At 41.1% G+C, this 27,975-nt stretch overlaps 1 protein-coding gene across 1 annotated transcript in view; it reads left to right on the forward strand.

The window, feature by feature from the left end:
• LOC124378334 (complement C3-like) overlaps positions 1 to 27,975 on the forward strand; it is an 88,476-nt gene that overhangs the window by 20,948 nt on the left and 39,553 nt on the right. The window contains exons 10-15 of the mRNA XM_046837930.1: positions 10,063 to 10,178; positions 13,714 to 13,860; positions 14,894 to 15,094; positions 15,202 to 15,393; positions 26,376 to 26,528; positions 27,464 to 27,593. Coding sequence (XP_046693886.1) covers positions 10,063 to 10,178; positions 13,714 to 13,860; positions 14,894 to 15,094; positions 15,202 to 15,393; positions 26,376 to 26,528; positions 27,464 to 27,593 — 939 coding nt within the window. The remainder of the gene's footprint in view (positions 1 to 10,062; positions 10,179 to 13,713; positions 13,861 to 14,893; positions 15,095 to 15,201; positions 15,394 to 26,375; positions 26,529 to 27,463; positions 27,594 to 27,975) is intronic.

The following is a 27,975-nucleotide window of genomic DNA, read 5'->3' on the forward strand; positions in this document are numbered from 1 at the left end:
ACATCATCAGTGATGTATCCTGGGGTCAATGGGTGTTTCGGGTCTTTCAACATCAGACACCCTTGTCCAGGAGACCCAGCCGGGGTTGATCAGACTCCGGCCTGTGTCACAGTAGCAATTGCCTATGGTTCTGCCCTCTTAATCCAAAGCCATCTAGTGGCTTTCTCTGCGGCTTCAGTTGCGGTTCTAATTGCCTTCCTCTTTGCCTCCCCAGTAATTCCTAGTAGAGTGAGCACTTTGCAGAGTGAACGCCCTGCAAAACCTCTACAGCCCACCTCCCATGGCTCACAACGAGTTTTCCAGCCCTGCCTTCTACACTCTTCAACTAACTCTTGGTACTTAGCCCGCTTTCTCTCGTTGGCCTCTTCCATGCGCTCTTCCCAGGGCACAGTGAGCTCCAATAAAATCAATTGTTTGGTGAAATCTGAGATAATCACGTCTGGACGAAGTTGTATAGATGTTATTCTGGTAGGGATTTTTTATTTAGATCCACCTGCAATTGCCAGTCTGTAGCAGTAAGGAGTAAGGAGACCAGACTTTACTCTGGATTGTGGGTAGGCCTTCTCTCCGGCTCTTACAAACTGGATGGACTTTGGCTTGAAATAGCCTTTGTTGACATTCATGGCTATTGCTAAGCTCTCAGCAATTGTCTTAAGCACTTTGTTGTGGCGCCAGCGATAGCGTCCATCTCCAAGGGCTTTTGAGCAGCTGCTGAGGATATGTTCTAGCGATCCCTTTCCCAAACAAAGAGGGACAGGAAGGTGTCTTGCTCTTTCCCCAGAGGTGGAGGTTTGCAGGACTTGTCAAGACATCATAGACACTTTGGACTAAGAACCTGATACGATGGAAATCTACCTTCCAAATATCAGCCCATGTGATCTTACGCTGCCGAACATTAACCCATCTAGTCCAAGCTTCTTGTTGTCCCAATCCCACCATCCGACTAGCACTTTCTTCCTCCACACCAGCCCGCACTTCCTGCTGAACAAGATTTTGCTGTTCTTTACCTTGCGCATTGTCAATTCTTACAACCGGAAAATAGCCAAAGCCTGCACACCCTGTTGCTTTTGGCCCCACCAGTGTCAACCCTAAGAATCCCTAAGGCTACCATCAAAAAGCTTACCAAGGCTCTTAACTAGCTGTTCAATGATAGAAGGAATGGTGGCTCCATTCAACAATAAACGGAACTTGTCCACCACTGCCCCCCTCTTGAGCACTAATGACATTGATTTCGCTGGCTTAAAACTCATCCTTGCCCAATTGATGAGTTTCTCTAACCATTGGAGAATCCACCGACTACCCAGGACAGATGACGTAGTGACCTTCAGGTCATCCATAAAGGCTCTTATTGGGGGCTGTCATATTACATTATTCATCAGAAGGCCTCTACACTCTACCTCTGCTGACTTGACAATCATGTTCATGGCAAGGGCAAAAAGGATAAAGGAGATGGTACAGCCAGTAATAATGCCTTTCTCAAGCCGATGCCAGTCTGATGTACCTGACCCCAGGGTGATTCTTATCCTGAAGTTGCTGTAATAGTCCAGGATCAGGTCCACAATTTTACTGGGAACATGATGTCACCGGAGAGCGAGCGCAATCAGATTGTGAGGTATGGATCTATATGCATTTGCAAGGTCCAACCATAACACGGTAAGGTCTCCTCTCCCTTCCCGAGCCTCCCTAATGAGTTGTGTAATCACTCCTGTGTGCTCCAAACAGCCAGGTACTCCCGGAATACACCCTTTTGCACAGATTTATCAATATAGTTGTTCTTCAGGAGGAACTCTATTAGTCGTTGTGACAAAATGCTGAAGAAAACCTTGCCTTCAACACTTGACAACAAATGACTCTAAATTGGCTGATATCCTTTGAATTCTCTTCCTTTGGGATCCATACACAGTGAACACATAAGTTGTCCACTACATTTATCACCCAAAAGTTTCTTAGTAAAGGAAACAGAATTTGAGATAAAAGCAGCACGCTTCCTTGCTCTTTCTTTACCCCGCCTCCAGTGCCCCTCTGCCCTACGCATGGACATGAGCTTTTTCCTTAAGATGTTATGAAGCTCAACAAGTGGTTGCTTTTCTTCTTCACTAGTCCTCTTCTAAGCTCTTGACGCAGTTGATTTATCTTTATAGCTCTACGGTTTCTAGTGTAGATTTGATTTGTAGATGTAGATTTGTAGGTTTGATGCGTCCACCCTCGACATAGCCAAATCTTTCAGCTGCATAGCTAACAATAACCACCGCCATGGCCTCAAACCGACTGTCCACTCCCGCCTTAGCTGAAGCTTTAAGGATCTCACTCACATCGGTTTCAAACTGCAACCACACGGTTTGTCTCCTAGCTGAAGGCCACTTGATCTGCTTCTTCAGGTCTATTCTGCAGGGATTGGGGGATTCTACTGCATGGAGGGACTGGGCTCTGTGGGGTAAAACCGGGCCGGGCTCCTCCTGCATCTCACCAGAATCAAGATCTGTGCGCTGCAGTAAACTCTTTCATTCAATGCATTTTATCCTTGCCTGATGTATCTTTAGGTCATGCTGGTTCTTTCATACTATTCTGCAGATGCATCTTACTCTTATTTCATTTCCATTCATGTAGGGTCAGTACCATTTACATTTACATTTGCGGCATTTAGCAGACGCCCTTATCCAGAGTGACGTACAAAAGTGCTTTAAATCTCTAGTAATGAATAAATCTACACTGGTACGCAAGATTACAAACTTAATATAAATATAACTCCAATTCTACAAACTTGGAAAGATGCTAATTTAGGTATTTCAGGAAGAGGTAGGTCTTCAGTCGTCGCTTGAAGATAATCAGGGACTCTGCTGTACGGACATCTAGGGGAAGTTCATTCCACCACCTCGGTGCCAGAACACTGTTGAGGCCATTGAGACCGTCCTATTGGGGATCTTATCTTTCCCCCCTCTCAGGCTCCCCTGGGGTATAGTTCATGAGGTTTCTCCCTTGCGAAAGATTCAGGTTGGGTTGCCAGCCCTTCCTGTCCCTTGCCGTCTTTCCGGCTGCCTTTCCAGTTGTCACCAAACTATCCTTGGTTGCTACCCAGTCTGTTCCTGAGAGTCACTGGCTACGCCAGATAGACATAATACAAAATACATCATGCAGATGCACTAGGACACATCAGTGAAGTATCAACATCAGACACCCTCGTCCAAGCGACCCAGCCGCGGTTGATCGGACTCTGGCCTGTGTTCCAGTAGCAATTGCCCATGGTTCTGCCCAATGTTGTAATTTTGGGGTCTTTAAAGGGAAATCGATGCCCGGGGAGAAATAGCTCAATAACGTCTTTTCAACCCAGGGCAGCATTCCATAACCGTGATCTTTCAGGGGCGGGCCAAGAAAGGCTTTGCCCAGGACCTGGACACCTCGGAAAGAACAGTAGACCCCGAAGTAGAGGTTGTGATGCAGAGAGCAGAAAGTGATCGTTGAGTTTGCTGGATGGAGGGGCTTTCTGCTCATCGGCTGGCCAAGTTAGATGCAGCTTATCAACAACACGTGTCACAACCTCCATGAGCTCCTCTACTTCGGGCTCGCTAAGCACCGCCGGTGACGATGCACCATCCATTGGACAGATTACATGTGTGATTCAGAGCGTGAACAACATGGAAGCATTCCCAAAGCATTGCGACCCAGTTTGAGTTCCGGAAAGGGAAGTGTCATATGTTCACTTGTTGAATGTTTTGCTTGCACTTTTGCTTTTGTAGAGTTCATCCCAAAAAAGCTTGATGAGTTTTACGTCGAAATACTTTGCAATCAATGATTTAAAGCCTAAACATCTTGTTCTTTTCTTTTATGGTAGTTTGACAAAGCCTGCAGGTCAGTTTTGTGTCATTATCTTGCTGTAGGATGAACCCCTGTGTATATCAGAGGGCACTGCATGCTCCTGTAAATTGTTTTGGTAGTAGCTTTGGTTCAGAATGCCACACACTCTTTGTATTAATGTCACTGGATCCAACAAAGGAGCTTCATTCCATCTACTTTCTCTTCAATGTTTGACAGTTGTTGTCACACTAAGGATCCATCCTTTTGCATACTTAATGATGTACAAAAACTTGCAAATTTAAGATTTAAAATTTTAATTAATCAGTCCATTTGGCCTTCCTCTAGTCCACTGCTGGTTCTTCACGACCCAGACACATTGAGATTCACACACCCTTTTTTTATTTTGCCATCTTGAAAACTTTTGCCATGTTAAAATGTGTCTGCCACTTGAACTGCAACAACTGGGTTGTTTCATAAATATTTGCTTACTGCATAATTCTATGTGTTCAGAATCAGAATCAGAATCAGGTTTATTGACCAAGTGTGTTGACACACACAAGGAATTTGGTTCCAGCTGTTTGTTACTCTCAAAAGTACAGACATAAATAAAAACCTATACAAGACAAAACAGACACGACAAGACAAAAACAGACTATACAAGACAATACAGACAATACAGACAATATGAGACAGTATAGACAGTGTGGGTAATAAATAGGGATACAGACCAGTAATGTACATAAAGTGTGGGAGTGCATGGTAGTGCAAATGACAGTATTGTGTGCCAGGTATGATGAGAGTTTACTATAAAACTTTGTACAGTATATAGAAGCAATAGTATATAGAAGCAATAGTGTGTGCAACATATACAGATAATGTGATGACTGACAGTTCTGTGCAGTACTCATAGATGTGAGCAGGAATATAATTATGGTCAGTTGTTAGTGAGGGTGATTGCTTGGAGAAAGAAACTGTTCCTGTGTCTGGCAGTTTTAGTAAACAAAGTTCTGTAGCGCCTGCCAGAAGGGAGGAGCTGAAAGATGTTGTGTCCAGGGTGTGAAGGGTCATTAATGATTTTTCCTGCCCGGTTTCTGGTTCTGGTATGGTACAAGTCCTGGAGAGTGGGCAGGGGGCACCAATGATTTTTTCTGCTGTTTTAACAGTTTTCTGCAGTCTGTTTCTGTCCTGTTTTGTTGCTGCTCCAAACCAGATGGTGATTGATGAGCACAGGACAGATTCAATGACTGCAGTGTAGAACTGTATCAACAGCTCCTGTGGCAGACTGTACTTCCTTAATTGCCTTAGAAAGTACATCCTCTGCTGGGCCTTTGTCAGAATCGAGTTTATGTTTGATTCCCATTTCAGGTCTTGGGAAATGGTAGTGCCCAGAAACTTGAAGTTCTCCACAGGTGACACAGGGATGTTGGATATTGTGAGGGGGAGTAGTGTTGAGGATGTTTCCTAAAGTCCACTATCATCTCCACAGTTTTGAGTGTGTTTAGCTCAAGGTTGTTCTGACTGCACCATAGCACCAGCTGCTTCACCTCCTGCTTATATGCAGACTCGTCACCATCTTGGATTAGTCCAATGAGCGTGGTGTCATCTGCAAATTTCAGGAGTTTGACAGTTGGGTCACTTGATATGCAGTCATTCGTATAAAGGGAGAATAGCAGTGGGGAAAGGACACACCCCTGAGGAGCACCAGTGCTGACTGTCCGAATACCGGAGGTAACACCTCCCAGTCTCACCTGTTGTTTCCTGCCTGTCAGGAAGCTGGTGATCCATTGACAGATGGCAGGGGGTATAGTAAGGTTTAGGAGTTTGGAGTGGAGGATTCCCGGAATTATTGTATTGAAAGCCGAACTAAAGTCAACAAACAAAATCCGGGCATATGTTCCTGGGCAGTCAAGGTGTTGCAGAATGTAGTTTAGCCCCATGTTGACTGTGTCATCCACCGATCTGTTTGCTCGGTATGCAAATTGTAGGGGATCCAGCAGCTGTTTCGTCACCTTCTTTAGATGGGCCAATACCAGCTTTTCAAAGGTCTTCATGACGACAGATGTCAGAGCGACAGGTCTGTAGTCATTCAGTCCAGTAATGGAGGGTTTCTTGGGGACTGGGATGATTGTGGACAGTTTAAAGCAGGAGGGGACCTCACACAACTCCAGTGATCTGTTGAAGATAGAGGTGAAAATGGGAGCCAGTTGGTCAGCACATGCTTTGAGACAGGAGGGGGAGACACCGTCTGGGCCGGGAGCCTTCCTTGTCTTCTGTCTCTGAAAGAGCCGATACACATCCTTTTCACAAATCGTGAGCGCAACTTGAGTGCTGGAAGGAGTTGTAAGAGAGGATTCCAGAGGTGTGATGGGGGCAGACATTGGGCTGGGTTGGATGAGAGGTGTGAAGATATTGTTCTCAAACCTGCAGTAGAAGGTGTTGAGGTCGTCAGCCAGGTCGTTGTTTGCTTCAGTGGGGAGGGGTGGTCTCCTGTAGTTTGTGATATTTTGCAGGCCTTTCCACACTGATGCAGGGTCGTTAGCTGAAAACCTGCTTTTCAGCTTTTCAGAGTAGCTTCTTTTGGCTATTCTGATCTCCTTTGTCAGTTGGTTCCTGGCCTGCTTGTACAGTGCTTTGTCCTCCCCTCTGTATGCATCTTCTTTGGCATGTCGAAGTTTTTTTAGTTTGGCTGTGAACCATGGCTTGTTGTTACTAAACTTGCAGAAGGTTTTGGTTGGCACACACATGTCTTCACAAAAACTGATGTAGGATGTCACAGTGTCAGTCAGCTCATCCAGGCTGTCAGTTCCAGCCTCAAAGACACTCCAATCAGTGCAGTCAAAGCAGTCTTGTAGTTTCTGTTTTGCCTCACTGGTCCATCTCTTCACTGTTTTGACTACAGGCTTAACAGATTTTAGTTTCTGCCTGTATGTTGGAATAAGATGAACCAAGCAGTGATCAGAGTTCCCTAAAGCTGCCCGGGGTACAGAGCGATACGAGTGTAGCGACTGGGGGATAAGAGGGACAAACTTATAATACAGGTAAATTGAGTATATAGTTGGAAGCACAGTCTGCCCGCATTCTCCACCATTATATGTAGCGAATTTAGCTCGCAAAGAAAAGGGAATATTTATAAGTAATTATAACGTGTTACAGTTACTTTTAAATATTTAAATTAAGTTGAATTGACGGTAATGGAATTAACATTACACTTATTTGTCTGTTCGTCCGGCAAACAGACAGTATAATTTTATATTAATTCTATAAAAGAGGTATCTCCCTGGCCAAGAAAGACGTAACCCCCTTTTACTTTATACCGTAAATTAAATTTATTAAATAGAGCATGTAGTTCAGACCTGATGTTTGCAGGAACTTCGCATTTATGGAACATACTCAGAGACGATCACTTATGAAAAATACGGCGTTTAATGAATGAGACAAACACAACATAAAACTAACTACACAAACAAACAAACAAAAAGAAATAAAGAAAATAAAATTAAAATAAAATAAAATAAAATAAACGAAAGTTGAAACTATGAAAGGAGGAAGGGAAAGGAATAAGGAGGTAAAAGGAGGAAAGGGCAGCTTACTTCAAATTAATCACATCCTAACTGAGATATCGTCACGGAAATTTAAATTCGCCTTAATATTAAGGGGCTCAAACTTAACACGCATCTAAATTAGTTGGTAAACCGGTTACTTGCATTGACTTGTTACACAAGAGTCCGGATGCGGTAGACAAAAGAATCTTGGACGAGTCGGTTAGGATGGAGTCAGATGTTCTTCCAGCTTCTCCTGAAGATCAGAGCAGTTGGTGTTTTGAAGATAAAGCTTGCTGGAAGATCTCAAAAGAGATTTGAGATCTCGTCCCGAAGAATCGCTGCTGAGCTGTTCGAAGCGTCCGACTTTCCAGGCCATCGGGCCCCAGACGCCGGGCCCCGGGGTCCGAGCCTTCCGGTCGAGCCGAGTGAGCGAGTTGCTCTCTTGACTGATCTCTGACTGGACCCGACTGCACTCTGACTGGACTATGATTAGTTGGGTTCAAGATGTTTTAAAGGTCCTGAACCCCACCCATCCTTGGGGGAATGGCCAATGCTATGGCCTGAAATTTTGGAGGGAAAAACTTCCTTTGTTCATGCATCTGTGGGCATGGTTTCCGGGCTATACTTGCTTTTGAAAGACTTTAAAGTTTTATTCAAAGTGAATTAAGACGGTATGGTACATTTCATGATAAAATGTACCATTATTTGAAAGATAAAGAAACAGATAATTTTGCGGTCATTTGGATACTAAACATGAAAGGAATGACAGTATAAGGCAGAGGTACATTAACTTACAGAGATCAGTAATTAACTGATGTTAATACAATGTTGTATTCTGATAAATAAAATGCACCGTTTTTAGGAAAGTAAAGAACAGATAATTCTAAGTCAATCAAGCCTTAAGAAGAAAAGAAACAACATTTAACACAGAGTTATATTACTGAACATTTTAAGGTTTGAATATTATTGATGTAGAGTTAAACACTTGCTTTATTTATAGTAGGAGATACAAACAAGATGTATGTTTGTATCATGTGAAATGGGACATTCTATTTATTATTTAATTAATAAAAGAATGCTCCCTTTCGGTGTGTGTGTGTCTGCATATGTGTGTGTGTCACAAACAGACGTACTGGGGCCGAGTTCCGAGAGTGAATTGTTTTATGGTCTGAGGGTCGCTGTGAATTCAACCAGAGAGGCCAGGGGGGTTATCTGGTTTTCGGGGTTGTGTGTGGGTGTGGGTGTGGGTGTGTGTGTGTGTGTGTGTGTGTGTGTGTGTGTGTGTGTGTGTGTGTGTGTGTGTGGTATAGAGACTGGCTTGTGTTATCAGTCCGGGGGGGAGTGTGACACTTTACTTATACACCACCCCAATAAAAGTTTCACCTTTTGATTGAGATGTAGATGTCATAGGTTAAAAGGAATGCCTGGGACATGAAGTCTAAATTACCTGTGCCAGACGCTACACGAGTCCTTAAGAACGGTGTAGCAATGATCCAGTGTGTTTTTCCCTCTTGTCGGACAGTTAATATGTTGCCTGTATTTTGGAATTTCTAGTGTTAGTTTTGCTCTGTTAAAGTCTCCAAGGATAATAAAAAGAGAATCCGGATGTTTTTGCTCCAAGCCGGATATTTGGTTTGCCAGGTTTTGCAGTGCATCATTCACGTTGGCCTGAGGTGGGATGTAAACTCCGGTCAGAATGAATGAGGAAAATTCCCGCGGTGAGTAAAACGGTTTACAGTTTATTACCAGTGATTCCAAGTTTGGGCTGCAGTATTTATCCAGCACTGTGACATCTGTACACCAACGTTCGTTAATGTAGAAGCAGATTCCGCCGGCCTTTCGTTTTGCCCGATAGCTCCGTTAAGCGATCCGCTCGGTGTAAGTGGAAGCCCGAGAGAAGTAATCCGCTGTCCGGGATTGAGCGATTGAGCCAAGTTTCAGTAAAACAGAGAGCAGCGGAGCATGCAAAATCTTTGTTTGTTCCGTTAAGAAGAGTTAGTTCGTCCATTTTGTTCGGCAGTGAGCGGAGGTTCGCAAGGTGAATCGACGGGAGCGCAGTTCTAAATCCCCTCTGTCGTAGCTTCACTAGCGTGCCGGCGCGCTTCCCCCACCGGCGTCTCCTCCATGTGCCATAGAGAGTAGCTGCAGCTCCAACTAAGATCTCCAAATAACTTTCCGGGTTTGTAAAAACTGTTGAAAAGGTGTCTGGAGTGAACTCCCCGATGTTAAGCAATTCTTCTTTAGTGTAAGTTATTAGGGTAGGGTAACTAAACACACAGACAATAAACAAAAAGAAAGAAAGTACTAGAGAGAGTCGTGCCGAGGCTGCCATCTGCGGCGCCATCTTGACTTCGATCATAAATTGAATGTTTTCAGTATAAATGTACAATGTTGAAAATTATGAAAAATAAAAAGAGATGGTGTGTCAAGCCTTTAACGGTAAAGTACATCAGTATATATATATATATATATATATATATATATATATATATATATATATATATATATATATATATACTGATGAACTTTACCCGTTAAAGGATTGACACCTATATATATATATATATATATATATATATATATATATATATATATATATATATATATATATATAAACATTCTTTTTTTCAATAATCTGCATGTATCTGTTAGAAGCATGCAAATGGTGTGTAAGCTCTGTTTTTAAGAATGTCCCATAACAATGCAACTGTGCAACTGTGTGTTTCAGGCAGTGAGATGGTGGAAGCTGAGAGGAGGGGTATACATATAGTCACATCGCCATACACCATCCAGTTCACCAAAACCCCCAGATATTTCAAACCTGGAATGCCGTTTATTTTCAAAGTACAAGTAGAGCAGTTTTGTTTAGTAATATTTATATAATGTTTTAAACAATACACTGAAATTTTACACGTTGCTGTATTTTAACAGGACTACAACCATGATCAATATTAACAGTATATTAATCTATAGAAATATCGACTGTATATAATTTAAAATTACAGTATTATACTGTTTTCAACTAATTGTGTTTGGGAAAAATGTGATTTCTGCTTATTATACCATATACATGTACACACATATAGAACTGTCATACAATTTTAACAGTAGAAGAAACAGAAAATGGAAAACAGCTTTTGATGTTCATATAAATGTGAAGAAAGAGTACAAATGAATTGAGAACAGACATGTTTTATAGAAATATGCAGTATTTTGACAGTGATATTGACCTTAGTGATCTTACATTAACATCGAAAACATCAATGAAATTACCAAAAATCAATCAATTAGCAAAGCATTTGCCAGAGCAGGTCGTTTGAGTATTATGGGGTAACTTTTGCTATATAAGAAGAAATATCAGAGCTGCTTAATCGTTTATTTTTTTGTTGGAATAAAATATTGTAACTAAGTTTTATATATGTTATTAAAATGGGGAAAGAATGTAAAAACGTATAAAAAACATAGTTACAAAATTTTTTTAGCAATTAAGAGGACGAAGAGTGGAAAGGTGGTTGGCCCAGGAGACATACCAGTAGAAATGTGGAGATGTTTAGGAGAGATGAGATTGTGATTTTGAAAGTAGTATCACTGTGTGGAGAAACAGTAATTGCATAAGATGCATTATGTTGCCTCACTGTGTCAAATTTTTGTATTTATTTATTTATCTATTTATTCTGCACAAGGGGCTACTTGCACTTCCTGGTACCTCTCAGCTGAAATGGTTGTATTTTATAGATGAGGTTTCTTATTAAAAAAAAAATGTATAATGGAAGTAATATTCAACAATATTCTGGAAGGTGAGAGGATGCCTGAGGAATGGAGAAGGAATTTGCTGGTACCGATCTTAAAGAAAAGGAGAGATGTGCAGACCTGCAGTAACGTCTCTAGATTACATTTCTAACCCTAGTTTCCTGAGTGATCGAGACACTGCCTCGAAACAGGACGGGGCCCTGAGACAGGAACGTAGGTTCTTTCCATAAATCTAAGGCTCATAGTTTTTGCCGTGAGACCATGATAATACGGAGTGGATTGCCTCCTAAGGAGAACCCTCTGTCTCTGAGCCACCACTGGAGGGGTCTCATATGAAGGAGGCCAAATGGGATCACGTTGGACACTGCCACCATGAGACCCAGCAGCCACTGGAACTGCTTCACAGTGAGTGGCTGTCCTTCTCTCACTCTTCCAACTGCTGTGAGGATGGCTGCATTCCGGGCGGGGGACAATTGTGCCCACAACACGGTCGAGTCCCACACTACACCCAAGAAGGTGGTTCTCTGTACTGGAGAAAGCACACTCTTCCCTGCATTTAGTCTTAACCCCAGCTTCTTCATGCAGGCGAGAACGACATCTCGATTCTGGACTGCTTGAATCTCTGATCGAGCTAATATCAACCAGTCGCCGATATAGTTTAGAATGCGGATGCCCTGAAGCCATAGCAGGGCTAGAGCTGCATTTATGCACTTTGTGAAGGTGCTGGGTGAAAGTGCTAGGCTGAATGAGAGGACCCGGTATTGGTAAGCTTCGCCCCCGAAAGCAAACCTCAGGAACCTCCTGTGAAAAGGAAGGATGGCTTGGGAAATAGGCATCCCTTTGATCTATTGTGACAAACCAGTGAAGTCCAAGGACTGGTTTGTTACGATAGATCTAAGGGACTTGGACTTGATCTGAGACACAACCACTTTGAGGGTGAGCATCCTGAATCTGAGCCTCATGTGTGAGTGGTTCAAGGAGCGTAGATCTAGGATCGGCCGCAATTCGCTGTCCTTCTTCGGAACAACGAAGTACTCGCTGTAGTAGCCTGACTCTCTGACTAAGGGAGGAATCAGCTCGATGGCACCTTTTTCAGCAGGGTGTGCACTTCTTGTTCCAGGACCAGAGCCTGCTTGGGTGAGACACATCCCATTGAACCAGGGAGGAGAGGACCTGAATGAAATTGAGTAATCCCTCTATATTGTACACAGGGCCGTACTTCCCAATCTGCTAAGAAATCTCTTGGGGACCCAGAGAGGCTGGAGCAATGCCCTGCAGCCGCTTGGGCCTCCTGAGACAGGGCGGGTCTACTCCATCCGCTGCAATCTCTTGGCCGGAGATGGAGGGAGACACCCGCTGGAGGGAGGCTGTGCCCCCGATCGGATGCCTTGGCACAGGAGGCCACTCTGCAAAAAAAAAAATAATGGTCGCATACAATATATACGACAAGGCTCTCGAGGCTGGTCCCTGACCTTCTCAAAGTGGCTGGAGAGGTGCCCTGCAGCCGTTGAGGCGTCCTGAGAGGCGGCGGGTCCCCTCCATCTGCAGCGATGGAGGTACCGCTTGAACTGCACCAACTGCTTTGCGCATATGGGGTCTCCCAGAACCTGGACAAACATGCAAAATTTTATCATTGCTTGCACAGATTCACACACAAAGCGCTTACCTGAACAAACAAAGGCTAATGTCGCTACCATCGGTCACCCATTTTGAATCTTCCTGGTTTGCGTGAAGTCATCACTGCTTGCCTATTGGCCGGATTACACACATGATTCAGAGCATAATTTCAGATTCAGAGCGAGGCGTTCCCAAAGCGTTTCGATGCAACAGTATGGGTTTATGCCCAGAAAGACCACCACAGACGCAGTATTTGCTTTAAGAATGTTGATAAAGAAGTATAGAGAAGGTCAGAAGAAGTTGCTTTGTGTTTGTGGATTTAGAGAAAGCATACGACAGGGTGGAGAGAGGAGCTGTGGTATTGTATGAGGAAGTCTGGTGTGGCAAAGTATGTGAGGATGATGCAGGACATGTATGAGGACAGTGTGACAGCAATGTAGTGTGCAGTAAGAACGACTGGTAGAAGAATGCTGAGGATGGAGCGTGCAGGAAGTTGCAGGTAGTCGGTTTGAAAAAGGCAAATGTAGAGAACAGGGTAGTATGGAGACTGTTTATCGACTGTGGCGACCCCTAATGGGAGCAGCTGAAAGAACACGAAGAAGATTCTATTCTTATCTTTTTTTTTTTTTTTTTTCTAAATTCTATCACTATTCTTTTTAGTTCTATTTAATTCTAATATAAACTTATTACTATCTCAATACAAGTAAAATAGCATTTTTTATGTGCTTTGGCAACATTATTACAAAAATTATCCCAAGAAATTACAGCTTGGATTTTTAAATTTGACAAAGAATGAGAGAGAGAGAGAGAGAGAGAGAGAGAGAGAGAGAGCCCTAATGAGAGTAAGGTTCAGGGGCAGAGGGAGAGAGATAAAGGAACAGAGAGATTTTTTTTTATTTCTATTACTGCAGCTGATGTGGGTTTTAAATTTAGTTAATGAAATCAAGTGCCCACTTTTAATACATCAAATATTTGTATGAAATAACTGAGCTGAGTGCTTTTTCTACCCCAGGTGTTCGTGACAAACCCTGATGGGACACCGGCGGAAAACATCGACTTGCTGGTGTCTCACATAAACAATACTGCCAGAACGGATTTAAATGGCATAGCTCAGATCTCCTTAAACACCAAATCCTCAGATACTGAGCTGAAGATTGAAGTAGGTTTTCATCTAAACCTGCTAACATTCAGCATTATTAGAGAAGGTTACTAATGAGTGAGTTCATTAGATCTAGAATTCTGCAGCTCTAAATCACACACAAAGATACTACCATAAGATGACACATGTAAATAATAAATAAATAATAATGTTATTAGAGAGGTGAGAGAAAGCGATAGTGGTGTATGTAAATGAATTCAGATCTCTTCCGGAAACACTTAAACTACATTTACATTTACATTTGCGGCATTTAGCAGATGCCCTTATCCAGAGCGACGTAAACTAGGGCTTATTCCCCCTGTTTGTTTTATTTATTTATGTATTAATAAATAAAATGTATGCTATAATTCCTCCCATCAGAGATTTAGTCTGATGGTATCCCAAGAAACCTAGTGAACATGATGTATTCATTAATGCAGATTCCAAATCGCTTTTGTATGTCGCTCTGTATACTGTAGCGCCATCTGTACATACCATAAATATAAATATAGCTGCGTCTGTGTTTTTACTAATAATGATTTTCATTCTAGTTTTCATTTGAACATTTTCTTATGTAGTTTGTAAAATGCACCTTGTGTTTCAAACCATTCATCAAAATCAATGTATTGATTATATAAGTAACAAAGCACACAAAAATCCTCCAAAAGCTCTATAAGGTAATTAGGAAATGTGTACAATCGCTGTCTCACTTTGTGTGAAACTTGAATCGTATGTTACTATAGTTACAGGTGTTTATATGTATATACAGCACATTCATTTAGAACACTGATTTAACAGACATACGCAAACAACCTGTGTGTTTAACGCTCTGAACTCACACCTGAACTTCCAGCCATTTACAATCCACTGTCCAGGGCACAAATTATGTACCCTGTATTATGGTCTGATTTGATTTATTGTAATTGTTTTACTGATGACATTTATCTTAATATTAAATGTACAGCTGCCAGCTAAAAAGTGATTATTATATGAAATCAACCACATTCCTTCTTTGCCTTATGCCAAGTTCAAGCATTACTATGTTTCACCAAAGGTACAAACGGACGTGGAGAGCCTTAAAGGCAGGGCGGGAAGTCAAGCAGTTAACACGTTCACAGCACATGCCTACAATTCCAGCTCCAAAAACTACCTGCACATCACCTTAACTTCAGCAGTGAATGTCGAACGTCTGAGCAGTTTCACACTGACTATACAGACGCCTCCAGAAAATAAAATTCAAGATATTACTTACATGGTATGTAGTTTTAAAAATTATATTATTTCTCTCAAATGAGCAAAATACTTTGTCTTGTATTTTGGGTTATAATCATGTGTATCACCACTTCATGGTTGTTTTTCCAGATCTTAAGTAAAGGGCAGATTGTGCACACTTCGAAGAAAAAGAGAGAAAAAAATAATGTGATAACTGAAAATATAGTTATCACCAGACAAATGCTTCCTTCATTCCGACTGCTGGCGTATTACCATGTAGGAACTACAGAGGTTGTTGCTGACTCGATCATGGTTGATGTGAAGGACACATGTACTGAACAGGTTGGTTGTTTATTATTATTGTTGTTGTTCATAAGAGTAAGATTAGATAGATTGATGTTAAAATGCCAGAGCTCATGAAACACATGCTGGCTTGCAGCAATAGTGCACACTTGTCCTTATCCATCTCATGTAATTGGATGTTGTCTACACCAGCTTTAAGTTTGTCCCCTTGATTATTTTTTGTTTTTTCAACATTGTACATTAATACCGAAGTCATCCAAAATATGAAAGAACCCACAAAAGAACATGCTACAAAGAACAAGAATATGTATTAGATTCTTCAGGGGCCACCTTTTGCTTTCATGATAGGTTTGCATGCTCTCTCAGTCAGCCTCCTGAGGTAGTCACCTCCAACTATCTTGAGTTTCCAGAGGTGTTAAATGCTTGTTGGCTGCTTTTTCTGCTATATTGGTTAAGACCTCAGTTTTGACTAAATCAACAGTTTCATCAGCAAAACACACGCTTCTTTGCCTCAGTTTGACTCTTTTTAACAGTGTATGTTGAATTATGTCTGACACGTTTTGGTTTCTGAGGTTGGTAATTCTAATAAACTTATCCACTGCAGCAGCACTAGCTCTTGGGCTTCTTTTCCTGAGACAGCAATCATAAGAGCCTGTTTCATCATGGTGTTTGATGTTTTTGGAGATTCTACTTGGAATACATTCAAACTTCTTGATATTTTTCTGATTTACCTTTATTTTTTTAAATAATGATGATTGCCCTTTCTATTTTCTTACGTGTTTTTCTTGATATAATATGGATCTGTAAAGTAGTTGTAGTAGTATTAATAGGGCTATTGACTCTGTACTCACCCTTTCCTCTGGACAAGACAACTGATGGTCTAAAGCACATTAAGTTATTAAGTTATACATTTTTTCATTAAGTTAACTTCTGGCCAAACTTTTCAAGATAGTAATTTTGTGTATAGATGTAAGCATGCATCTTTTATCTGCTGCATTAAATTTCCTTGACTACCACCACTCAAACAGCACATTTTGAAAGCACAGTCTGCTTTGAGATCATTGCCTGGGAAATACCTTGCTGATGAGTCAACACATTTCCATCTCCAACCTTTATTGTTTTAACTTGTAGAACATCCTTCCCAGCTCGGTCCCTCTACCTGGCCAATCGCTACAAATCCATTTCTTCTTCCTCCGTGTCCAACCTCTCCTACAGTTCCTCATAAGCCTTTTCCTTAGCTTTTGCTACATCCCTCTTCACCTGATGCCATATCTTCTTGTACTCCTGCCTACTTTTCTCCCCCTCTCAATTCCTGTTTCGCCAACCTCTTTCTCCTTATGCTTTTCTGCACTTCCTCATTCCACCACCATGTCATTTTGCCTTCTTTTCTCTTTCCAGATGTCAAACCAAGTATATTTCTAGCTGTCTCCTTTATCACTTCTGCAGTAGTTGCCCAATCATTCAGCACCTCTTCACCACCACCAAGCCTCTGTCTGATCTCTTCCCTGAATCTCATATTACAGTCTTCCTAGTTCAGTTTCCACCACCTTATTCTTTTTTCAGGCTTCAATCTCCTCCATCCTACAGACAACCATCCAAAACTGTCTAGCTACACTATCACCTGCCAACACCTTACAGTCTCCAATCTCCTTCAGGTTGCATTTCCTGCATAGAACATAGTCCACCTGTGTGCACCTTCCTTCACTCTTATACTTCACCCTACTGTAAACCTTAAAACAAGTGTTTATCACTGCCATTTCCATCATTTCAGCGAAATTTACCACCATCTGCCCTTCCACATTCCTCTCCTTAAAGCCATACCTACCCATCAACTCCTCACCACCCCTGTTCCCTTCACCAGCATGCACATTAAAATCTGACCCAATCACTAATCTTTTATTTCTACAGTAGCTTCACTCTCCACCACTTCATCTAACTCACTCCAGATTTTCTCCTTCTCCTTTATCTCACAACTTGTGGAGCATAAGCACTGATGAAATTTACTCAGAAACTCTCTTCACCTCCACTACACTCTTACTGTACTCTTCCTACAGTATCACCCTTACACCATTTCTCTTTCCATACACACCATGATATAACAGTTTAAACCCACCTCCAATGTTCCTGGTCTTATTCCCTTTCCACTTGGTCTCCTGAACACACAACATGTCTACTATTCTCCGCTCCATCACATCAGCTATATCTGTCCCTTTACCAGTCATAGTACCATCATTTAAAGTGCCCACCACCTAAATCTCCACTCTCCTCCACATCTCCTTTTCCTGCTGTGTTTGTAGATGTCTTCCTCCTCCCCTTTTCCTCCATTGGCCAACAGTAGCCCAATTTCCACCAGTACCCTGTTGAATAACAATACATGTGGCGGTCGTTGGTAACACGGGCTTCGACCAATCCAGTATGACATGTTTGAGTTGGCACATTTTACCCTGGATGCCCTTAATAACACAACCATCCCCATTTATCTGGGCTTGGGACTGGCACTAAGACTGCACTGGCTTGTGCCACCCTAATGGCTGGGTTTTGCACTTGCTTGGTATAATTGGTTAATCATCTTCTACTTCTTTCGGCTGCTCCCATTAGGGGTCGCCACAGCGTCGCCATACCACCCTGTCCTCTACATCTGCCTCTTCACACCAACTACCTAGATGTCTTCCCTCACCACATCTATGAACCTCCTCCTTCCTCTTTTCCTTCTTCCTGGTGGCCTCCTTCCTGGTGGCCTCCTTCTACCAGCACTTGCCCCCATCTGTCCGTGCATTGCATGACAAAGAAAATTTGACGGGGCATAAAAGATCACTGTGAAGCTCCAACTTGAGGCCAAAGTGTTGGGGATAATCAAGCGTGTGAATGTCTGCAGGTTACATATGTATTCATGTTTCTCCAAAGGAACAAGAGTGAGGACAACGATCCCCAAAGCGCTGTTGACGCAGCTTGAGTTCCTAAAAGGGGAACCCAGCAGAGCAACAAACTTAGAAAATTAGAATGATTTTAATCAAGGAAGACAAAAAATAAAATGCAGAAATCCACAGCTTAAAAATGGAAACACAAATCTTCACAAATTCTTTGACAAAAAACTTCACCTAAAATTTTGCTAGGAAATAAAGATAGTTACTAAAAAGAAAACGGTAAAAGGCTTACAGAAGGGTAACTCAAGACAAGGATGATAACATAAAATAACAAGGCTGGAACATAACCCAAAAGACTTCAAAAACCACACACTAAGCCACATTGGAACATAAATACACACTGCAAATTTAAACACTGGTGGTGAATTCCAATTAGCATTTACAGGTACTGGGAACAAAAACAAATATGCAGGAACAAAAACCTGGGAACAATGAAAACATATAGTAGATAAATGCACTGAGACACAGTCAAAATCCTGTCCTCAATTTAACTGCCAAGAACTCCTGTTGTGCAAGTTATGGCTCCTAATATTGAAATTACTTCTGGAGAGATACTGCAGCCAGGAACTATCGAGGATTGGGCAGCACTGCTGGGCTCATAATTGGCTTGGATTTGTGTCAGGATCAGCATTCAAACCAGAGTTGCAGACAGGGTATTAGGTAAACCCTCACAGAATGTGGCACAGGGGAAATGTCTCACGGGTACATATGTGTAAGAGCCATTTTTTTGGTTAAAGGTAAAATGGTATTATGTGCTATAGGAGCACCCATATCCTTTAGTTGTTACTTTTATTTTGAATAGGACTTTTAGTTTGATAGAGCTTGAGAGGGCCTTGGAGTTAAGATGGCCACCGGTCACCCTTTGAGTTTAATCTAGAGAACAAAGGAAAGGCGTTAGAGGCATATAGTTTTTTACCAGCCTTTTGGAATTTGGAAATATTTTAGATAATTTGGATCTCTCATTGGATATACTTTGTACCACTTTAATCACATTGCCTGCTAATCATTTCTAAGCCATTTGGAGCATCCTTGTTTATTCATGTTTGCCACCTTGCTTGCATGCCTGCCTGCCTGCCTGCTATTCTGCCCTCCTGTCTACCATCCATCCATGTCACCCTTTCAAAGGTACAATTTATAGTTTATTTGAATGCTTGTCAAAGGAGCGACTAACATCAAACACATTTTAAATATGACATAACAGTATGTAACCATAGTTCCTTGAGGTAAAGAGATGCTGCATTGAAACGCTTTGGGAACGTGACTGTGTTGTCCATGCTCTGAGTAATGAGTCCAATCAGTCAAAATTTAAGACAGGCTGTCACCGGCCAGGCGACGTCAAGACCAGGGAGTATAAAGTGCACCTGGAGTTGTAAAACCTGGCAAAGGTGAGCGGGGTGGACCACCCTGCAGCGTCACAGAGGTCTTGGAGGGACACTCCAGAGGACCAAGGCTTAAAGGCTGCCACACTTCAGGTTGAGTGAGCTCTGATCCACCTGCTGAGCATCTGCTTATCAGCAGGAAGGCCTCTCCTCGGAGGGCCATAGCAGATAAACAGTTGTTCCGACTTTCTCCAGGGACTCGTGTAGTGAATGGGAGAGAAGAGGGAAAAACCATTGACAAAGATAAAATGAGTATATAGTTTGAATAATAGTTTGCCCGCATTTTCCACCATTATATGTAGTGAATTTAGCTCGCAAAGAAAAGGGAATATTTATAAGTAATTATAACGGGTTATAGTTACTTTTAAAAAATCTTTAAGCATAAGGGAGACCTGCAGTAACTACAGGGGAATTAAGTTGATCAGTCACACCATGAAGTTATGGGAAAGAGAAGTGGAAGCCAGGCTGAGAGAAGAGGTGACCATCTGTGAGCAACAGTATGGTTTCATGCCGAGGAAGAGCACCACAGATGCCTTATTTGCTTTGAGGATGTTGATGGAGAAGTATAGAGAAGGACAGAGGGAATTGCATTGTGTATTTGTGGATTTAGAGAAAGCATACGACAGGGTGCCGAGAGAGGAGTTGTGGTATTGTATGAGGAAGTCTGGTGTGGCAGAGAAGTATGTGAGGGTGGTAAAGGACATGTATGAGGACAGTGTGACAGCAGTGAAGTGTGCAGTAGGAACGACAGACTGGTTCAGGGTGAGAGTTGGACTACATCAAGGATCGGCCCGGAGCCCTTTCCTGTTTGCAGTGGTGATGGACAGGTTGACGGACGAGGTCAGACAGGAGTCTCCCTGGAGTATGATGTTTGCGGATGATATTGTGATTTATGGTGAGAGTAGTAAGCAGGTTGAGAAGAGCCTGGAGAGGTGGAGATATGCATTGGAGAGAAGGGGAATGAAAGGGAAAGTTTATAAGACTGTGGTGAGACCTGCGATGTTGTATGGATTAGAGACAGTGGCATTGAGTAGAAGACATGAGGTGGAGCTGGAGGTAGCAGAGCTGAAGATGTTAAGGTTTTCGTTGGGAGTGACGAGGATGGACAAAATTAGAAATGAGTTTATTAGAGGGACAGCGCATGTAGGATGTTTTGGTGACAAGGTGAGGGAGGCAAGATTGAAATGGTTTGGACATGTGCAGAGGAGGGACATGAATTATATTGGTAGAAGAATGCTGAAGATGGAGCCACCAGGTAGGAGGAAAAGTGGAAGGCCAAGGAGGAGGTTCATGGATGTGGTGAGGGAAGACATTGTTTATTGTTTATTGACTTTATCAGCATCGTTACAGGTACCCTAAGAGGTTTGTCATAGGGGAACACTGAATTATTTTGCTGTTACAGTGAAATGTCAAAGCATATTTACTCAAGTTAAAATACAAGATTAAAAGACATGCAGGTAGTTGGTGTGAAAAAGGCAGATTTAGAGGACAGGGTGGTATGGAGACGGATGATCCGCTGTGGCGACTCCTAATGGGAGCAGCCGAAAGAAGAAGAAGATAGTTACTTCTAAATATTTAAATTAAGTTGAATTGACGGTAATGGAATTAACGTTACACTTATTAGTCTGTTCGTCCGGCAAACAGACAGTATCATTTTATATTGAAATTATACTGTCTGGAAATTTACATTCGCCTTAATAGTAAGGGGTTCAAACTTAACACGCATCCAAATTAGTTGGTAAACCGGTTACTTGCATTCGCTTGTTGCACAAGAATCCAGGTGCGGTAGACAAAAGAATCTTGGACGAGTCGGTTAGGATGGAGTCAGATGTTCTTCCAGCTTCTCCTTAAGATCAGAGCATTTGGTGTTCTTGAAGATAAAGCTTGCTGGAAGATCTCAAAAGAGATTTGAGATCTCGTCCCGAAGTGTCGCTGCTGGGCTGTTCTAAGCGTCAGACTCTCCGGGCCATCGGTCCCCCGGGTCGTCGACCCGAGTAAACAAGTTTGCTTTTCTTGACTGAACATTGATTAGTTGGGTTCAAGATGTTTTAAAGGTCCTGAACCCCACCCAACTTTGGGGAATTGGCCAATGCTACGGCCTGAAATTTTGGAGGGAAAAACTCCACTTTGTTCATGTGTTTGTGGGCATGGTTTCCAGATTATATTTGCTTTGGAGAACTTAGTTTTATCCAAAGTGTATCAAGACAATGTGGTACATTTCATGATCGAATAAAATGCACCATTGTTTGAAAAATAAGGAACAGATAATTTTGCAGTCATTTGAATACTAAACATAAAGAGAAATCACAGCATTAGAACTGGGGTAAATTAACATACAGAGATCAGTAATTAAAGTATAACTGATGTTGACACAATGTTGTATTCTGATGTATACAATGCACCCTTGTTAGGAAAAAAAGAATAAAGCAACGATAATGTTAAATCAACTTTGAAATCTTAAAGAAGAGACAACATTAAAACAGGGTTACAAAAATAAGACTTTTAGAGTACCACTATAATTGGGGAGAAGATACATACAGGGTATACAGTGCCTTGCAAAAGTATTGATCCCCCCTTGGCGTTTTTCCTATTTTGTTGCCTTACAACTTGGAATTAAAATTGATTTTCATTTGGATTTCATGTAATGGACATACAAAAAATAGTACAAATTGGTGAAGTGAAATGAAAAAAATAACTTTTCAAAAAATTCTAAAAAAATAATTAACGGAAAAGTGGTGCGTGCATATGTATTCACCCCCTTTGCTATTAAGCCTTTAAATAAGACCTGGTGCAACCAATTACCTTCAGAAGTCACGTAATTACTTAAATAAAGTCCACCTGTCTGCAATCTAAGTGTCACATGATCTCAGTATATATACACCTGTTCTGAAAGGCCCCAGAGTCTGCAACACCACTAAGTAAGGGGCACCACCAAGCAAGCGGCACCATGAAGACCAAGGAGCTTGCCAAACAGGTCAGGGACAAAGTTGTGGAGAAGTACAGATCAGGGTTGGGTTATAAAAAAATATCCAAAACTTTGAACATCCCACGGAGCACCATTAAAGCCATTATTAAAAAATGGAAAGAATATGGCACCACAACAAACCTGGCAGGAGAGGGCCGCCCACCAAAACTCACGGACCAGGCAAGGAGGGCATTAATCAGAGAGGCAACAAAGAGACCAAAGATAACCCTGAAGGAGCTGCAAAGCTCCACAGCGGAGATTGAAGTATCTGTCCATAGGACCACTTTAAGCCGTACACTCCACAGAGCTGGGCTTTACGGAAGAGTGGCCAGAAAAAAGCCATTGCCTAAAGAAAAAAATAAGCAAACATGTTTGGTGTTCGCCAAAAGGCATGTGGGAGACTCCCCAAACATATGGAAGAAGGTACTCTGGTCAGATGAGACTAAAATTTAGCTTTTTGAACATCAAGGAAAACGCTATGTCTAGCGCAAACCCAACACCTCTCATCACCCCGAGAACACCATCCCCACAGTGAAGCATGGTGGTGGCAGCATCATGCTGTGGGGATGTTTTTCATCAGCAGGGACTGGGAAACTGGTCAGAATTGAAGAAATGATGGATGGCACTAAATGCAGTGAAATTCTTGAGGGAAACGTGTTTCAGTCTTCCAGAGATTTAAGACTGGGACGGAGGTTCACCTTCCAGCAGGACAATGACCCTAAGCATACTGCTTAAGCAACACTCGAGTGGTTTGAGGGGAAACATGTCTTGGAATGGCTTAGTCAAAGCCCAGACCTCAATCCAATTGAGAATCTGTTTTATGACTTAAAGATTGCTGTACACCATCGGAACCCATCCAACTTGAAGGAGCTGGAGCAGTTTTGCCTTGAAGAATGGGCAAAAATCCCAGTGGCTAGATGTGCCAAGCTTATAGATACATACTCGAAGAGACTTGCAGCTGTAATTGCTGCAAAAGGTGGCTCTACAAAGTATTGACTTTGGGGGGGTGAATAGTTATGCACGCTCAAGTTTTCTGTTTTTTTTTGTCTTATTTCTTGTTTGTTTCACAATAAAAAATATTTTGCATCTTCAAAGTGGTAGGCATGTTGTGTAAATCAAATGATACAAACCCCCAAAAAATCCATTTTATTTCCAGGTTGTAAGACAACAAAATAGGAAAAACGCCAAGGGGGGGGTCAATACTTTTGCAAGGCACTGTAGGTTAATGTCGTGGAATGTGGAGCATCTTATTTATTTGTTTGACTAGTAAAAGAGTGCCCCATTGTGTTTGTGTGTGTGTCACAAATAGTCATACTGGAGCCGAGTTTCAAGAGTGGATTGTTTTATGGTTGTTCCCTGTGAGGCCAACAAGAGTTCAGGGTTTGGTCCTGTTTCGTGTTTTCGGAGGGGGAGTGTGACACTGTGGGATACACCACCCCCAATAAAAGTTTCACCTTTTGATTGTGATGTAGATGTCATAGGTTAAAAGGAATGCCTGGGACATGAAATCTAAATGATCTGTGCCAGACGCTACACTCATATGGTGGACATAACAGAATAGAGAAGGGTTGAATGCCTGGAGCTTGACACCTTGGGGATGTAACCCACTCTAGGGTGCAGGAAGGCATTGGTCATGCCTGGAGTAAACTCCAGGAAAGAGGGGGCCACAAAGAGGGCCTGCAAATCACCTACTGTCCTCAAAGAGTAGATGGCCAGGAAGAAAGTGTTTTTGAGAAAGTGCTTCCGTGAAACCTCAGCCAAAGGTTTTAAGGGGGGCTATGAGAGAGCCTCCAGTACTATGGCCAGGTCCCAACCAGGCACTCTGGGACGCACTGGGGGCCTCAGCCCCTGGGTGCCACAGAGAAAACGTGTCAGGAGTGGGTCTCTGCCCAGTGAATGCCCGGACACAGGGACCTGAACTTCTGAGCTGTGCCCCTTCAGGGACCACAGCCACAGCTTCCACAGCTCGGAGCGGGGGTGAACTATTGCACCCCCTAGCTGAGAGAGGAGATCCCGGTGCCCTTTATACTCCCTGGACAAGACGTCTCCCCGCTGGTGACAGCCTGTCCTTAATTTTGACTGAGTAGACTCATTACTCAGAGCATGGACAATGCAGCAGCGTTCCCAAAGTGTTTTTTGACACAGCTCGAGTTCCTGAAAGGGAAATGTAAACCACCCAAACAGAGGCAGATTCAGAGAGAATAAATGTTCTGCTGTTTAAAAGTTTAAAAATAGTAATATAAAGAAAGCAAAGCACAAATTTAATCAAGGGGTCAGAAGTCCATAAATAAGAACTTTTTTGTTAATAAAAAAAGAAACACACACATGGGGAACTTAAATACATGCTGGAAATCAAACACGGGTGGATATGATTAGCATTAACAGGTACCAGGAATAGAACAATGAGGACATGGTAGAAAAAAATGCAATGACAGTCAAAGTTCTGGCAGAACAACAAAAAAAAAATGGCTGCTTTTCCACCAGTGATCGATGACTTGTTCATGCCAGAAGGTGTGTTATCTGAACGACATGCTACAGCCTGAGGCTTACAGCACAGCTGCCTATGTAATACCACTGTTTATTATTGCCTTTAGTTTTGCGCTTCGATTTGGATTTGTCATCTTTTGTCATATTAAATCTGATTAACCAGCACTTGCATCCACCATATCTCATATTAGATTTATGTACTTTTCCATTATCGGTTTATGAGATTTCAGCGTTTTAGAAGTTTTATTTATTTTAGTTTTATACTTTTGTTCACCCTTTAACTGTTGAATTATGGATATTAGTTAGGTGTTAAGTTGTATATGGTGTAAAGTTTGTATACAATCAATCTATTTTGCACAACCATCTGTACCGTAAATGTTGGTGCTAGTATGTTACTGTTTTGTCGCACCCCCCCTTGTGTTATTAGTTCAGAGTTATGTATAGTTCTGTGTTCCTTGTGTTTCTTTTTGCTAATTTATGTTGTTTGCTGTAGCAATGTATATGGTTGAAATGACAAATAAAGCCAACTTAAACTTGTTCCTATAACAGCACCTAAGCAGTGCAAGTTTATATTCATGCGCTCGTTCTGATATGCTATCATAGCTATAGTAACAGCTCATCCACTATGTGAGTGCAACAAACTGACTCATTAGCCCAGGACCTCAGAGTTCCTTTGTACTCGGCACAAAACAACTACGAATAAAGGTCTTGAATCCAAGGTTGTTTGTTTTACTGTTTAATTATGATTTTTAAATAAAAACAAAACAAAAACTTAGGATCTTCACCTTTCTAAACAAATAAACTGTGTAGTTCTCTGTAGTTCTGTGTAGGTCAAAAGACTGTATTGCTCCAAAGTCCAGTGGCTTCTGACTGTTTTGCAGAGTTCTCTCTCTTTTATACCAAATCTAACAGCTAATCAAATTACGTTATACTAGAACTCTTTACATTCTATAAAAATGGCTTCAACACACTCCTTCTAAATAGATTGAAAATAATCTCTCACACACACAAACTAAATCCTAGTGTTACAGCTTAACCACTGGCCATTATACACATGAAAATATTAAAACTGGAGACTCATTCTATTAATTTCACATCAGTATGAGGAATGCATAATGACGATACATGCATGATCTGTTTAAAATGTTAATGATTATCACTGTTGATTTTTTTTAATGACCGTTGACATTTGATACTGTTGTATGGCATGCTTGGATATGTGTCAAATGTTTTAGTAACTAATTTCTTTTTTCCTAATGCATCAAGGTTCATCTGAGTATAGAAAACCAAGCAGCATATAAACCTTTTGGTCATATCAAGTTAAAAGTTACTGCTGCTCCTAGTGCAAGTGTTTATCTGGTTGCTGTGGATAAAGGCGTCTACGTTCTTAATAACAAGAACAGAATCACTCAGACCAAAGTGAGTAATTAACACTAGGCTTATCCATAAATACATCAGCTGATGAATAGCTAATTATAAAAAGAAATCACTGTACCAATTAAAAACACATTTGGATTTCATTATTGTAATTTCATATTTAATACTTTCCAAACTTAACTATGAAGACCATCATGGCACATGCAAATTCTGAGAAGGGTTTACACTGTCGTCTTTGATAATAATGAGTATGTAATGATGCACTGTGTAATGAAACACAATTTGGAAACCAAAAACTAGTGGTTTGTAATGGTGTTTCTAAAGAAAACCATTATAATTTCTCTGCTATATATTTTTCAACAAAAAAAACTTTAATCTGCATGCTGGTTTGACACAGATTGGAGTGAATGAGTTAATGAGTAAGTAAGGGGCTTATTAGTTGTTATTATTCTTAATAATATATGCAGAAATGCAAAATATAAAATTGTTTGTCTTTTTTTTATTAACGCAGTTTATTATCATTTGTGATGAACAACATTAGAACATTTTACATTTTTAAAACAATTGAAATAAAATACCTGCTTATAAATTGGCTGCTGTGTGTGTGTGTGTGTGTGTGTGTGTGTGTGTGTGTGTATATATATGTGTATATATATATATATATATATATATATATATATATATATATATATATATATATATATATACATATACATACATATGTGTATATATGTGTGTATGTATATGTATGTATGTTTGTATGTGTATATATATATATATATATATATATATATAATATGTATATGTAGCTGTAATATCTCCTTCATAGGTCACTTTCTGCTAGAAATGTCATATTCTGTAGTTGTACAGTTCTGAATTGTCCAAATTTGATGCTATATAATTAATACTGTTGAAGTGTTTTGAAGGTGATTACATTTGTAGTTATTACACTGCTTTTGTTGTTCCCAAACTAACAGATCTGGGACGTTGTAGAACAGCATGACATCGGCTGTACAGCTGGAAGTGGGAAAGATGCTATGGGGGTTTTCTATGATGCAGGCCTGCTGTTCATATCACAGACTGCAGGAAGCACTGCCGAGCGAAGAGGTATGGTAAACCTGATTTGTTTACACAACTGTAATTCTAATGTAATCAAATCTTAGCCTGCATGTTAACCATGTGCCAACTCTTCTATGAAGGTTTACAGAACATTTCACAAAGATTTGAATGAATATATATATATATATATATATATATATATATATAGATATAGATATATATATAGATATAGATATAGATATAGATATATATACATACAGTGCCCTCCACAATTATTGGCACCCCTGTTTAAGATGTGGTCGTGGACTTCTAAAAATTCTCCTTTTTTTTTAAAACAACATAGAACCCAAATGCAAAAAAAGAGAAAAATCCAACCTTTCATTTAAGTACATTACTTTGGTGGTAAAAAATCATACATTTAGAGGAAAAA

This window comes from Silurus meridionalis, chromosome 24 (genome assembly GCF_014805685.1).
Source record: "Silurus meridionalis isolate SWU-2019-XX chromosome 24, ASM1480568v1, whole genome shotgun sequence".
Classification (NCBI taxonomy): Eukaryota; Metazoa; Chordata; class Actinopteri; order Siluriformes; family Siluridae; genus Silurus; species Silurus meridionalis.